This window comes from Fulmarus glacialis, unplaced genomic scaffold (assembly GCF_000690835.1).
Source record: "Fulmarus glacialis isolate BGI_N327 unplaced genomic scaffold, ASM69083v1 scaffold8817, whole genome shotgun sequence".
Taxonomy (NCBI): Eukaryota; Metazoa; Chordata; class Aves; order Procellariiformes; family Procellariidae; genus Fulmarus; species Fulmarus glacialis.
In genome coordinates, this window is record NW_009221253.1 from 3,748 (window position 1) to 17,837 (window position 14,090).

Genomic DNA, 14,090 nt, shown 5'->3' on the forward strand with positions numbered 1-14,090 from the left:
TTTGCCTCCTCCTTGCCACAAACCTCATCAAATACTCTGCCATCTATGCGAGACTAAAACATAACTCCATTTTTACTCTCCTGCTACACTTGCAGGCTCTGAATGTCTTGTCTCTGAACGGCTTGTCTTCTAAAGTCAATGCTTTTAATTAGGTTCCTCTGTCTTGGTCGACTCCTCCGTGCCTCCCTTTTGCTCAGCTGAGGTGGGGCGAGAGCAGCTCTCTCTGTGGTCGCTCTAGCAAATGAAAAAACTAGACTTTGCAGTATCTGGGCAGGTCAGCATATGGCCAGAAATGAGTTTCGCAGCAGGCCGTTTTCCCCACCAGGGGATCGTAATGTGAAGACGATAGAAAATCTCTGTGAAGGCACATGAAATCCTGTGCCAGGAAAGCAGGAGACTGCACTTGGAAGTGGTTGTCAGTACCAGCTTCACGCTATTTCCCTATCAAATAATGCCCCGTCCCCTCCTACAAACAGCTTTTCCGTGAACCTTTTAATTTTATCTCGTGTACTAAGCATAAATAGGGTGAGCACTGACTCGGTGAACTGAAAATGTAATGGGCTGGTCTCATCAGTTTACGGCCGAGTTTCATTCAATTATTATTGCAGACAAAAATAGGAGAGAGTTGACTCGAGTTATGCTAATAGATAATAAACGTAAACATAACTCCAGAGTACTATTCACTAACTTTAAAGACTACTCCTATAGCAATCAACTTTATAAGGTTCCTGACAGAATCATAATGGTGATAAAACACATGGAAGCGTAAGGCTATTTAAACTCTTAACAAAAGCCATGATAATACTAACAGTAAATGAGCAACTCCCACAAAATACCTTTTAATAATCACGCCCTGATAAGGTTTTAAAGTACATATCGCCATTGTTATATGAAAAAACATTAAAGTTTTTTTTTTTTTAAACACATGTAGCAACCTAACAGGTTTTAATTACCACACCTACTTCAGTGACGAGCTGTTCCACTCAAACACCCAAACATAATATTTACAACATTGTGCAGTTGTTAAGGATCTCGATGATTGATGGAACCTATTGTGTTGCCATCTTAATAACAACAAATGCAAGTGATTACCAACACGGAAGAGAGAATCTGTGTTTTTATTTTACAACAAAAGGCTGTCCTATAGGGACTTCTTTTCAACATAAACTAACAAACCTGCGCACATGTGAACGTGCTTTAGAGCTTGGCACAGCGAGCAAAAAACAAAGCCTCTGCTGCTTTAAGGACAACGTATTTTTTGTATTAGCTTAAGAGAACATGAAAGCTGTCAAAAGAGCTGGTATAGTTTTTCACAATCCCGCAGAATTCATCTTGACCACAAGGAAATATCTGAAAACTGCATCACAAAGATAGCATAGATCTTGTTTCAGAAAAAGAGAAAGCAATTGAGTCATTGAGTCAAATAGGAATACAATACATTTTCTGGCATTGCTGCTGAATATTTATATCAGTGATGAATGAAACTACAAACGAAATATTTTAACACGAAGCTTTGCATTGTTAACTGCATGATATGCCAAAACACCACCTACTGTAAATCACAGGGTTTAAGACCAGTATTTCTTGTTTAAACATGCTACTTGTTCAGCAGAATCACTTGTGTGAACAAGCATACATTAACGTACACTAACTAGAGCAGTTTCACTATCCAACTGATAGAGTATAATTTAACAACCTCATTATCAGCATTGTAATTTTCAAACTGCTGAAATATCATATTTGTTGCAAATATTATACGGTTTAAATACTTTAACAACACTGCCCATTTGACACTTCTGTCAGATAAAATGCAGATAGGCACTTGTGCATTGATGAACATGCTTTTAATCCTATAAAGAAACTTTCTCTGTCAAATTATAGGTGTTTCAACACTTGATTTATGAACACCATAATTAAAATCCTTATGCCTTAAAGAAAAACAAACTCTTCAGTATAACAACAGCTTTCTTTCACATTTTTATCTTTTAATATTCAGAGTTTGCTTTTATATGCTGCTATTAGCTATTAGTTTGGCACGTCACTCCTGGCTGCCAAGACAGAGGAACATTTCTCTTTATAACCTGGTCAAACCTCAAAGTCTGGGTAAGCACCCAAAGGGATCAATGTTTATTTACAGCTTCCACAAAGCATTTATGGGGGGGGGGGGGAAATCTGCTAATTTAAAAGGTAGAAGACAACCGTGACACAACTCAGTGCTTTCTATTTCTAGGAAGGCCAGAAATACTGTAATGTCTGCCAAAATATTTCTCCTCCTTCTATGAACTGTCAGAACCAAGAGTTTGGAGAGATACAATTTAAAAAAAAAAAAAAAAAGAAGAGGAGCTAGATTTTCCTACGCATTTCTGCAGTAGTTCTGGTTCAATGTGAATTTTAGACAGATCTCTGGAAGGGGAAGAGATTCCTATTTTATCTGAACACATTCATCCATATCATGCATTCATTCTTACAGCACCCATCAGCACAGCAGCAGCAGGTTTCAGTTTCCAAAACTCAACGCAATTCAAAATTACACACAATCTCCACTAAAACTACCAGTGATGCAGTTACACATTAGCATCCCTTCTCTGAAGAAATCTCTGTCTCCAAATCCCAGAAAAGAAAAATTTGTTTACAAGCTAAGCAAGTAATCTTGATTCAAATCCTGAAGCTTGTCAAAACTAGGATCTCCTAAACTACCAATAAGAAACTAATTTCAAAAGAGGGAACTCCCAATTCAAGTCATTGCTGCTGAAGTCCTGGTCCCTTTTATCTAGCTTCCTAGCAAATTTGTTCTGAAATATTACAAACATCTTGAAAGAGAAATTAAAAGGAATAATGGCTGAAGGAGGTCTCCTTGACGGGACCAAAGCATCAGACTGTATAGGATTATCCGACTTTTGGCCACTAATTACAAAGCCAACAAAGTTCCTGAACTCAGCATTACATGAAGCTGAAAAGCTTACTGTGTAAAAGATTAAGAGAAAAATATTATACTTGCAGATAACGAGGACAACTGAATGGAACCAGGTTACTATTGCTCAGTGGAGAGGTTGAAAATTCACTCCTCAAATATCACCTCTAAAAACAACAGACAAATTTTGTTATCCTTCTAACAAGCTGTTGTAATGCTAGACTGGGATAAAACAGATCATGCTGCCCTCTTGTGCCAGACGTGCACAGAAATCAAACCCTTTATTCCTGCAAGTGACACATGAAGAGGAATATATAAAGCATTCACTATGAAGTAGAAAATGTCCACATTTTCTTCCTTACAGACACCTGGACATGCATGCAATTCCCTTACTGGGATATGAATAGAAGAGCAAAGGAAGTTTCAAGAGAGTCAAATTCTACACTCCAAAAAATAAAAAAGTTCTGTCAACAAACGCAGACAAGTCAGATGTGATAAAGCCCAAAATACAACCACTTAATCTCTAACTTCCCATCAAGCTTTCACTATAGCTGTTTAAGCGATGCTGTATAGATATCTGCTGATAAATTTGAATTTCATAAATATCTGATTATTCTTTCTGAATGCTGGATAACACAATAAGATTTAGTCACTTAGGATTATCAGCTCAATAGGGTTAGGTTAAGTGCTTAAGAAAGAAAGAGACAGTCATTTATTAATAAGGTTCTTTCAATGCAAGACATACTTAAAGCAGTAACATCTAACTATTTCTAGATCTATGCCAAATTACACAAAGGTGAAATCTGTGTACATACAAATATATTTGGGTGGGAAGGGAAAAAGGAGAGGGGTCCTCATATTCCTTTTCTGTCTCTGCTATGTAATCAAATTCTTGTATCTTCTGGGTAAGATGCTCGTTACTGTTCCCTTTACAACCTTCCCCTCCCTATATATTGCTAACGCAATCTGTAAAGAGAGATCTTGGGCTCATGCCTAAATTGATTCACAAAGCATAATTTTTTTAGAAATAAGTCATCTCATTTATTTACCATGACTGATTGGAACTACACTGTTGGGAGCTGACAGACATGTCATGATTCACCACGTATTTCCATTTCCTAATGTCGACTCCTTGATGCTGCTCATTAGTCTGTTTCCCCAGTAAGAACTACTGAGAGCTTGGGATGTCTATTTAAGTTTCCTTCCTCGACTTTGGAACATGGATCACCGTGTGTTCAAAACACTGGCCATGGCAGTTTTTAATTGCTAATTATTTTTGGATAAATAAAACAGCAAAAGTCAGTTCAGCAATTGCTTCTGCTAAGGTCTTAGAGACCTCACACAAATACTGAGAACATGCTGGATGCTTAAATGGCAGATCTGACACTGCAATATCAGCTTTGCTAATATGGAATATGATAACTAATAGTTTGGCTTGGCTATTACAATCACAACTGTAGAAAAAGGAGCCTTTAATAATTTCAATTTCTTTTTAGTGTGTCTCTCATAGCAAGGCATATTAAAAAAAGAAAGAAAAAAAAAAGAAAGAAAAAAGAAGAAAAAAGAGAAAAGAAAAAGAAGAAAAGAGAAAAGAAAAAGAAGAAAAGAGAAAAGAAAAAGAAGAAAAGAGAAAAGAGAAAAGAAAAAGAAGAAAAGAGAAAAGAGAAAAGAGAAAAGAGAAAAAAAGAGAAAAGAGAAAAGAGAAAAGAGAAAAAAAGAGAAAAGAGAAGAGAGAAGAAGAGAGAAGAGAGAAGAGAGAAGAGAGAAGAGAGAAGAGAGAAGAGAGAAGAGAGAAGAGAGAAGAGAGAAGAGAGAAGAGAGAAGAGAGAAGAGAGAAGAGAGAAGAGAGAAGAGAGAAGAGAGAAGAGAGAAGAGAGAAGAGAGAAGAGAGAAGAGAGAAGAGAGAAGAGAGAAGAGAGAAGAGAGAAGAGAGAAGAGAGAAGAGAGAAGAGAGAAGAGAGAAGAGAGAAGAGAGAAGAGAGAAGAGAGAAGAGAGAAGAGAGAAGAGAGAAGAGAGAAGAGAGAAGAGAGAAGAGAGAAGAGAGAAGAGAGAAGAGAGAAGAGAGAAGAGAGAAGAGAGAAGAGAGAAGAGAGAAGAGAGAAGAGAGAAGAGAGAAGAGAGAAGAGAGAAGAGAGAAGAGAGAAGAGAGAAGAGAGAAGAGAGAAGAGAGAAGAGAGAAGAGAGAAGAGAGAAGAGAGAAGAGAGAAGAGAGAAGAGAGAAGAGAGAAGAGAGAAGAGAGAAGAGAGAAGAGAGAAGAGAGAAGAGAGAAGAGAGAAGAGAGAAGAGAGAAGAGAGAAGAGAGAAGAGAGAAGAGAGAAGAGAGAAGAGAGAAGAGAGAAGAGAGAAGAGAAGGGGAAAAAAAAAAAAGAAAAAAAGACTTCTACTCAAACAAATCTCACCCCAATGCAAAAAAATAGCACCTGAAGTTCTAAAAAATAAATACACAGTAAAAAGCATGTAAATCAGACAAAGAATCATAGATGTTGAAAACAGAATTTCAGAACTGCTACATGCTGCAGTGCTGAACAAGAGCATCATCTCAGATATCACCTTTTCCCTTTTCTTTCTTCCGTTTTCAAAAGATGCATAGATCAGAACAGCAGTACCTTTGCATGCTACCGTGACCAAAAGAAAGATGAAAGGAAAGAAATATATGCACACTGACGTTAATCTGTTATAAAATATCTGCTGATAAATAGAAACACACATCTGTAAGTCACGACAGTGTGTGAATACCAGCGATAGGCAGGTTTTACGAATGTCATTTTTACAAAGCACTGCTAATTTGAGCTTCACAGTATGTTACAAAGCAAACTGCTATTTATTACCCTACATTGTCCCTGATGTTTACTCTGTAGTTCTTAGTTTGTTATGATGAGCCAGGTTTATGGGCATTCTTACAAGGTGATTATGTATTCCCTCAAAAATACAGTTATTGCACACACACACACAAAAAAAAAAAAAAAAGAGAGAGAGAGAGAGAGAGAGAAGAGGAATACCCCTGCCTATCTGACAACAAACCCCATCAGTACTATGATTTCTTCTGATGTACGTGCTCTCACTAGCTCTCCACTAACCTGCCTCCTGAGCTTATGGCTTCACTTCTAATCCTTTGCAGTGGCCTTGAATTTACACTACCACAGACTCACAGTACAAGTAGACTACATAACACAGCCTTAAACTTCTGCAGTTGTGTATTTTTTTTTTTTAGAGAGGAAGTTGTAGATGTTTCGTTCATCATATTATGGACACGAACCTTTTCTCCACATGAGTATTTTTTTCCCGAAAATATTACTAATTTATGTGAAACAATAAAGCCATCCCTATATACCCTTACAATCATTAAACGGCTTCTGGAACTATGAGAACAAGCCTATGTTCCTTTTCTTCAAGGGAGTGAAGACCATCAGATTTCTGTTTCTCATGCAAGACTGGCTAGTAAATCAGTACCACCCCACTTCCCCACTCTCTTCACTCTGCTCCAGCTTCTCTCTCGTTTCTTCTGAAGAACATAAGGATCTGGATTACTGTTTTAAATTGCATGCTTTATGCTTTTGTGTATTCTCGAAGGATAGTAAGCTACACAGTTTCTCAAAACTGTGAATTACCACACATGCTTAAAATTATTTTTTAAAAGGGCTAATAATTGTTGGGATTAAGCTTTCAAAGAAAAGCACAACAAATGTATCCCCACAAAATGCATACATATACATTCAGCATATGGAAGATACCCCTGTGTAACTGAATCAGGACAGCAATGCAACCAGCAGGTCAATGTACAACACCAAAGCCACAGGTAATTCATTTTTCTGTAGTCTGCATTTGAAGAGAGTGAGATCAACCATCAATAATCAGCCAACATTCTGACTTTTAAATTTAAAAAGACAACACTGTTAAACTTAAAGATTTTAAGTAAAAGAAGCAAAAAAACCCCACAAGTGTGCAAAAATACTGTAAAATTGTAATTGCCCAGAAATAGTACAGTTAACATAATCAATGAGGTACATTAAATGTTAAAGGGTTTTCTACTGTTAAACTTACCTATAGGATTTCTGTCAAAAAACAAGACAGGAGCTTTCAAAATGGATTGAAACATTTTGTTGTGCAAAGTCTGACCAGAATTAACAAGAACTTGAAACACCAGAAGACTTCTTATTACGCCAAACAGTATTGTAGCCACCGTTAAACCTGAAATTAAAAAAACACGGACAGAGTTTGCATACAGATATGGATCTTTCACCAGGGAAAGAATTTAAAAATAAAACTGAACTAAAACTAAATTTTGTTGACTTCTGTATATAACAAGAATCCAAACTTAAATGTAAAGTCTCAGACTGAGCACAGAACATAGGTATCTTATATTTGTTACCAGCTTCCGTTACTATCACATCATCTATTTAAACAATTTATCTTTTTCGGTTTGAAAGAATTGGTACTTTATAGAAATGTAGGAAATGTCTGTTAACCCATGAAATAAACCTGTATTAAAACCATCTGCATAACAGCTCTGCTAAGAAATTCATTTCACAGTGCCATGGATAATTGTGGCTTGCAGAGGTCACTGTGAAGATTCAACATTTGCCAGCAGGTATTAACCAAGTAATATATACATGGCTATTTAGAGACAACCTTGAGTTATTCTCAATCAGCCCAAACCACTCATGCCATTCTTCCCCTTGATGTAAACCACATCAAATCATTTAAATTATGTGTATTTCTTTAACACGGTATAAGATGCATCCCTTATGCCATGTGAAATAGAGCCCAATTCCAATAGGAATTGGTCTGCAGACTGTTTGTCTTTCTTCTGGGCACATCTCCACTTACAAGACAGGGGTGCTACAGGGCAAAAGATGGAAACAAAGAATGGTGAGATTGCTGCTGCTCTGTTTGCCGTGTGTAATCTCCAACGTGGCTGCCCAAATTCCCAGTCGATGAAGGTGAACAGTGAAGGTGTTAACCTTACCTTTGGCAGTGCTTCCAGGCTGCCAGGTGATCTGCTCCAGAACTAAGCATAGCCACCACAAGCCCAGACGCTCAGGCCTTGAGGACACCCTTAAGTTAGACCCTAACTATCAACATAAAACATCGTCTATTCTAAGGACAGGTTAAAACTAGATGCCATTCAGGTACAGCTATGGTTAACAGCGGGAAAATGCGGTTAAGTCAATCAGTTATTCCATCCGGCTTACTGCTGTATCCTCACAGGATGCAAGAAAATGTATCACTATTTCATTTGTCTGCTCGCAGTTGATTGCCCATGTTCTGCACGGTGCTGCTTTTAAGAAAAAAGCACGTGGCTGGGAAGAGAGCTTGTTTGCCCTGTCCTGACTGCTGTATTCCGGGCCAGGTAGAAGAAAACAACTTTTCCAAGAGTAACTGCACGTACCCAAACAGGAAAACTGGGTCATGCAAAAAGGGAGCAGAAGAGGTACTAAGCAGGAGGCTGCGGCAGAGCCCATGCCTAACAGCAGTCTGTGGGAGCGATGGGAGGAGAGGGAGCACGTCCTGGGAACCCCACATTTCTGTACAACTTCACTCAGGCTTGGAAGCCACTGGAAGCTGCTGGAATAACCCTCACCAAATGAATCACCTGAAAAGATCTAATGGCTGGGGAGGAAGGAGAGGAACGAGACTTACTTTCAAGTCCTTCATCCATTCTGTGTCATGCCGAAGATTTTTGCTTTCCCCGTTTACAAGCTTACCACCTCAGTATGAGAGAGACAAGGACTCTTTGCACATTCACTTTATAGAAAAGGTGTGGAATTGGTACCTCAGTTCTGGCCAATGGGGCTTCCCATTAACAGAAATTTTACTCTTCTAAATCTTTGTCTCATAGAAACAATTAGGACTAGGAAGGAACTACCATCATGATCTTTTTCTTTTTCCAAACATTGAGAATCAGAAATAAAAATTATTTTATACAGTTTCAGAGGTTATAGAAAAGGATAAGTTAGATTATTATGTATTTCATATGAAGTGTGCTATCTTTTTATAAATTTTTCAACTTCACTTACAATTTTGTGTAGCTAAGTCAATACCGTCTGTTCAACTATTGCAAATATCTCACTAAGCCATCTGAACATTTCAATATAAAAGTAACTTTTGCTGTTCTGCTATCTAGAACAAAATTTGCCTTAAAGGATAAAATTTTCCTTAATGTGGTTTAGGTTATATGGTCAGAGAAAGCCAAGTTTGCCACACTTGATCATACTGTGCAGTCCACTGGAACGGCTCATGAAATAAGACATTACATAGGGAAAATAAGAGCCAAGTTTATCTGGCTCCTAAACTGTTGCTTCCCAGGCCAAGCACAATGATTTCTGTCAAGCACTTAGATCACGTGGATTCCCGAAAAAAATTCAAACAAAAAATCCTCCACCTATCCTCTCACCTGTGAGAGATGTTTCTGAATACATTCAATACATATTCTTCTGGTATTCCACCTGTTTTCTCAGACCTATCATTTACATCTCCATCAAGAAACTACCATTCTATACAAAACTGTACATCACTAGAAGTCCTAAATAGCAGAGTCCGAGAGCTTATTTCTACACATGATTTTTCTATGCCAATTTTTACTACATTTCAGAGCAGTATTTCAAGATGTTTGGATGCCTGAATACAAGGATCAATGCCCTTTTCTGGACGTTCAGAAGCCTATGGCTACCTGTTGAAATACATTGAAATGTTTTTTGACATCCTGCTTTGCATACCCATCTAGGATGCTTTTTAAAAACGGGTTCTTTTGCTATGGCACTTCAGGAGGAAAGTAGCCAGGCAAAGTTTTAGAACAGCGCAGAATGAAGATCCATTTCTAATCCCTCTTGCCCATCCATATAATGACTGAAGATCTAGCCCAATGACCTATTAGTACAGACAATAACCACAACCTTACTGTGACTGACTTTTTGAATACTCATTTCCTAGCTTACTTTCCAAAATCCAGGCAAAGCAAATGAAGAGTCTGCATTCAACCTATTTCTTCTGTTAGATTTTTTATTTTATTTATTCCAATTAATTTAGTCAGGAAGCAAGATTCAGGCTCCTAATCTTTTAAGACGTTATTCAGTTACTGCTAGAAATCACATTTCCCCACATTGCCGTTGCTTCCCACCTCTCAAAACTGTTTATTATGACAGGTCAGATAATAAATAGTTCTTTAGACACACACACATGCATGTGTAATTACCTGCGTAAATTCCCAAATAGAAGTTAAGGTCTAGATGTTCAGTCTCATTTGCTCCATTATTTCCATTCCTTGTGACATTCAACTTTTCTTGATGATTTGCCCTGTGGAAATGCATACAGAAGATAGCGATCATCAAATCACATTCTGCAAATATTCATGAGTACGTTTAACTGTTTCTAGATTCAACTCTGTTGAAATCCTTAGTTCACAAGATCCCATGTACTGATGTTGTCATGCATCACACCATGAGTAGAAGCGATCACAGGCTACACTTCAGCATAAAGTTTCATTATTTTTCCCCACACAAAATGAGTGGAGATCAGAAAAAGATCAAGCATATTCTGAAGTTTCCTAGAACAGGTTTCTCCCACCACCACCACCTATACAACACTGATTTCTATTAGACAAACAGCACTTGACTGAAAAGGCAGGAATGACTGACCAGTTATTATCACCAACTTACCAGTAAGAAAGCCACCAGTCCTGGAGCACATATGCCACCTTGAGTAAGAGAGGCAAATACAAGAATCGTCTTACAAAATGAAAAAAACATTAGAAAATTAAATTTCCGTGCTATTCTTTCATGTTCTCTGGGAAAACATCATATATTCAGGAAAGTATGCCATCCAGTCTTTCAAGACCAGCAGCAATTTGCAAAGCACATTAGAAGGTGCATTAGAACCCTCTACAAAGAAAGAAGTTACCTTAAATTACCTTACATGATAGGAAACTAAAGGAAAGCAATAAACTTAAGTAAACAAAATATAGCAGCTTTTCCTAATGTATGTTAATTGCACATTAAAGAACTCATTTTTTCAGTTCCTAAATTTGCTACTAGAGATATTCCAAAATGCTTTTTGATTAACAAACTTTCTGATGTTACCAGTCCAGAAATTTGTGTTTACAGGAGATAATTGCCAGAAACAGGGTTGAAGGAGGATGAGAGAAGAGCGGGAGGGAAAAACTCCTACTGCCACCTTCTTTCTGTGCTGAGAGGTGACTACAAACTTGTAACAGGGTTATTTATCTCAAAATACACCTCTGTTCACGTGAATTTAAAGTTCTGGGCGGTCTACTGCAGAGATTTGATCTTGCTCAGCTATCTTTTCAACAGACCCAATTCAAGGACAAGCAAAAAGGAAGTAACATGCCTAAATACATAGACTATTTTTTACAGCCAAGATGAATCATTTCCATGAAATGAATTTAAGCTTTCAAAAAAGAGAAAAAGGCAATAAACTATCTTCACGCAGCTTCCTCAGCTCACCATTTCTTTCAGTAAGTTTCAAAATAATTTTCCTTGTTTAAAAATTATTTTACATACCGGCTACAGTCTGCATTACACACAATATTTGCCTATCCTCTTCCTCACTTTCTTATCCTGCTAAACAGTGACCCTCCTTCTAGCCCTTCTCATAACCTGCACTTATCAGCAGACCAGCTTTTCTTTTAACACTTTTGTCAGACTCTGCCCTCTCATACCCCCTCTTCAACTGGAAACATACTGACTGTTCAGGTTTGTTAAACACTACTTTATACACTTTATGATTTTGTCCTCTATCTCCAAAAATTAGACTGGCTTATAATTTCTGTGCCATGCTGCCAGTGAAATAATTATTTTATTGAAGTATTAAAACTGTTGAAATAAGGATCAGTGCAAGACCTCTCAATGCTGTACCAAAACTCCATGCTGATACACAAAATTTGATCGAGCATAATACAAAATTATTAAAGAACACCATGCTCCCAAACATTTTAGATGAAACATCAGAGTAACAAGCATATACTATGTTAAAAAGAAAAAAAAAGAAAAAAAGAAAAAAAAGAAAAAAAGGCAAACCCAAAATATATTAAATATTATTTGTGGCTCCCAACAACTTACCTGTGCCAAAATGTTGAATACTAAAAGTATAAAAATCACAAAGTAGTTTGCTCCCGCAGTGAAATATTTTCTGTAAACCTTAAAGTTTATTTTTCCCTCAGAGCGACTCTCCTCTGGCACTGCAGCCAGTGCATTTTCAGCCTGAAAAAAAAAAACCAAACCAGAATAAAAACCATCAACCTTCCAGTTACAGATTCAAACTAAGCCACTTGAAAGTCACGGTTCAGAATTAGCAAACAATTAAATAAGGAGATAAAGCGATTACGCATATAAAAACTTTAATATCGGAACTAGAGCTTTGACAAAAAAAAATAGTCTCAGTGCAGTAATACTGAAAAATCTACTCTGCAAAATGACACTGTGAGGATTTTATTTTGCATTGCATCACAGAATGTAACATGACTTCATTTACAGCCAGAAATATTTACTCTAACTGACCGCTAAACCAGGTTTTTCTTTTCTTATATACTACCTTCAGTCATTAACAGCTCTGGAAGCTAAGGCCTTGACTTGGGAAAGATTCTGTTTTCATAATGCAAGTGTGTGTAACCTTTCCTTTTCAGAAAAGAATTTAAAGTAAATACTTTTCTGCACGTATGCGTCAAAATCAATCAACATATGCCCAGAGTAACAAATTACCCATAAAGTTCTAATCACTTCCTTGTAAGTACCAACAAAGCATCTGTTAATAGGGAAAACAAGTAAAATGACAAATGAGAAATCACATTGAGCAAACAATGCATGGGGGACACTGAAAGACAGAAAAAGAAAAAATGAGACAGGCATAAAGAAGGTCAAAGAAGTATTCAAATGAACAAAATTCTGGTTTTTTTGGTTTGGGTTTTGTTTTTTTTTTTTTACAGTATATGTGATAGAAAAACTAGTGCCAGTTCAGTGGACACTTAACACTTGATTTTGTTGTCAGCATACATGGCTGTACAAGAGCAGCGAGCGGAATCAACAGACCTGACTCATATGTAAAAGGAGAAATCCCACCTACTGGCCTATAAAAGAAGAGAAGCCTATCTTGGTTTTTTGTTTCTCCAGCCCCACTCCCCCATCCAACAGCTCTAATGCTGCTAAAAAGTTTGGCACACCTTTGTGGATTTAACAGTGGAGTCACTACTGGGACATTAATAATATTAGGTAAGTTTACTGGTTTACTGCTTTTGGGAATAAAACCATTCCTCCAAAAAGGTATGAAAAATAGAAGTCTATAGAGTTTTTTGGGATTGGTTTTTTTTGTTGTTGTTTTTTTTTTTAAATCTCACTGCTTTTTATTATAGAAAAGAAAAAGAAATAATATATACCCACAGCATGAAGGTGACAACCATCAGGGACACACAGGGATTACTTGTTCCATGTGTTCCATGGATGCAGTGCTAGCACAACTCTAGCAGGGTTACAGGGCTCCTGCGCTGTTTGTGTGAACGCAAGCACACCAGAAAAAGGCCACCTCTGGTACAGAAACCTTACGGCTGCTTTTGCACTGCGCAGACCGAGAGATAACAAGGCACCTGGAAGTCAAGCTGGCACCATACAAAGCGTTCTGTTTTCACCAACAGAAGGGCTGGCGAGACCAATGCAGCGGTGTCCCAAGGTTACCCCTAAGGGCCAGCGCAAGAGCTGTGGGTATGTTAATGCCAGCCATGCAAATGTAGAGTTTGTATAAAGCCACTGCTTCTGCATGCACTTACCAGAGCTCAGGATTTCAGGGAAAGTTCTAATTCGAGCTCAGCGCTGCAAGAACAGACAGAACCCACCCAATACAGTGGTACTGGCCCTTCAAAGCACCGTTGTCAGAGGACAGGATGATGGAAGCACAGTGCGGCATCTTTGGACACCTATAGGAATGCTTCCTGCATCCAGCAGATCTGATGCTGAATCTGAACAAACTCACTCTGCTGGGTTTGAACAGAACAGCGCAGAGCTGTAGGATGCCTGCCCTCTGCAGCCCAGGTGGCAGGACTGCCAGCCAAGCACAATGCTAGGCAGATCCACCGTGGGCGAGCTCTCACCTGCTAATGCAATCCAACAATGCCCAAAATTCAAATGCAGCAGGGAAAGCCCTTATCGCAGTTTAAGTTAAAAAACAGCCAGACA

At 37.9% G+C, this 14,090-nt stretch overlaps 1 protein-coding gene across 1 annotated transcript in view; it reads right to left on the minus strand.

Annotated features, from left to right (window-relative positions):
• Positions 1-6,954: 6,954 nt before the first annotated feature.
• The window catches only part of ABCC4 (ATP-binding cassette, sub-family C (CFTR/MRP), member 4), a gene marked incomplete at its 3' end in the record, with an annotated part of 52,010 nt that continues 44,874 nt past the window's right edge, over positions 6,955-14,090 (minus strand). The window contains exons 16-19 of the mRNA XM_009581032.1: positions 11,988-12,128; positions 10,569-10,606; positions 10,106-10,206; positions 6,955-7,101 (exon numbers count right to left, since the gene is read on the minus strand). Coding sequence (XP_009579327.1) covers positions 6,955-7,101; positions 10,106-10,206; positions 10,569-10,606; positions 11,988-12,128 — 427 coding nt within the window. The remainder of the gene's footprint in view (positions 7,102-10,105; positions 10,207-10,568; positions 10,607-11,987; positions 12,129-14,090) is intronic.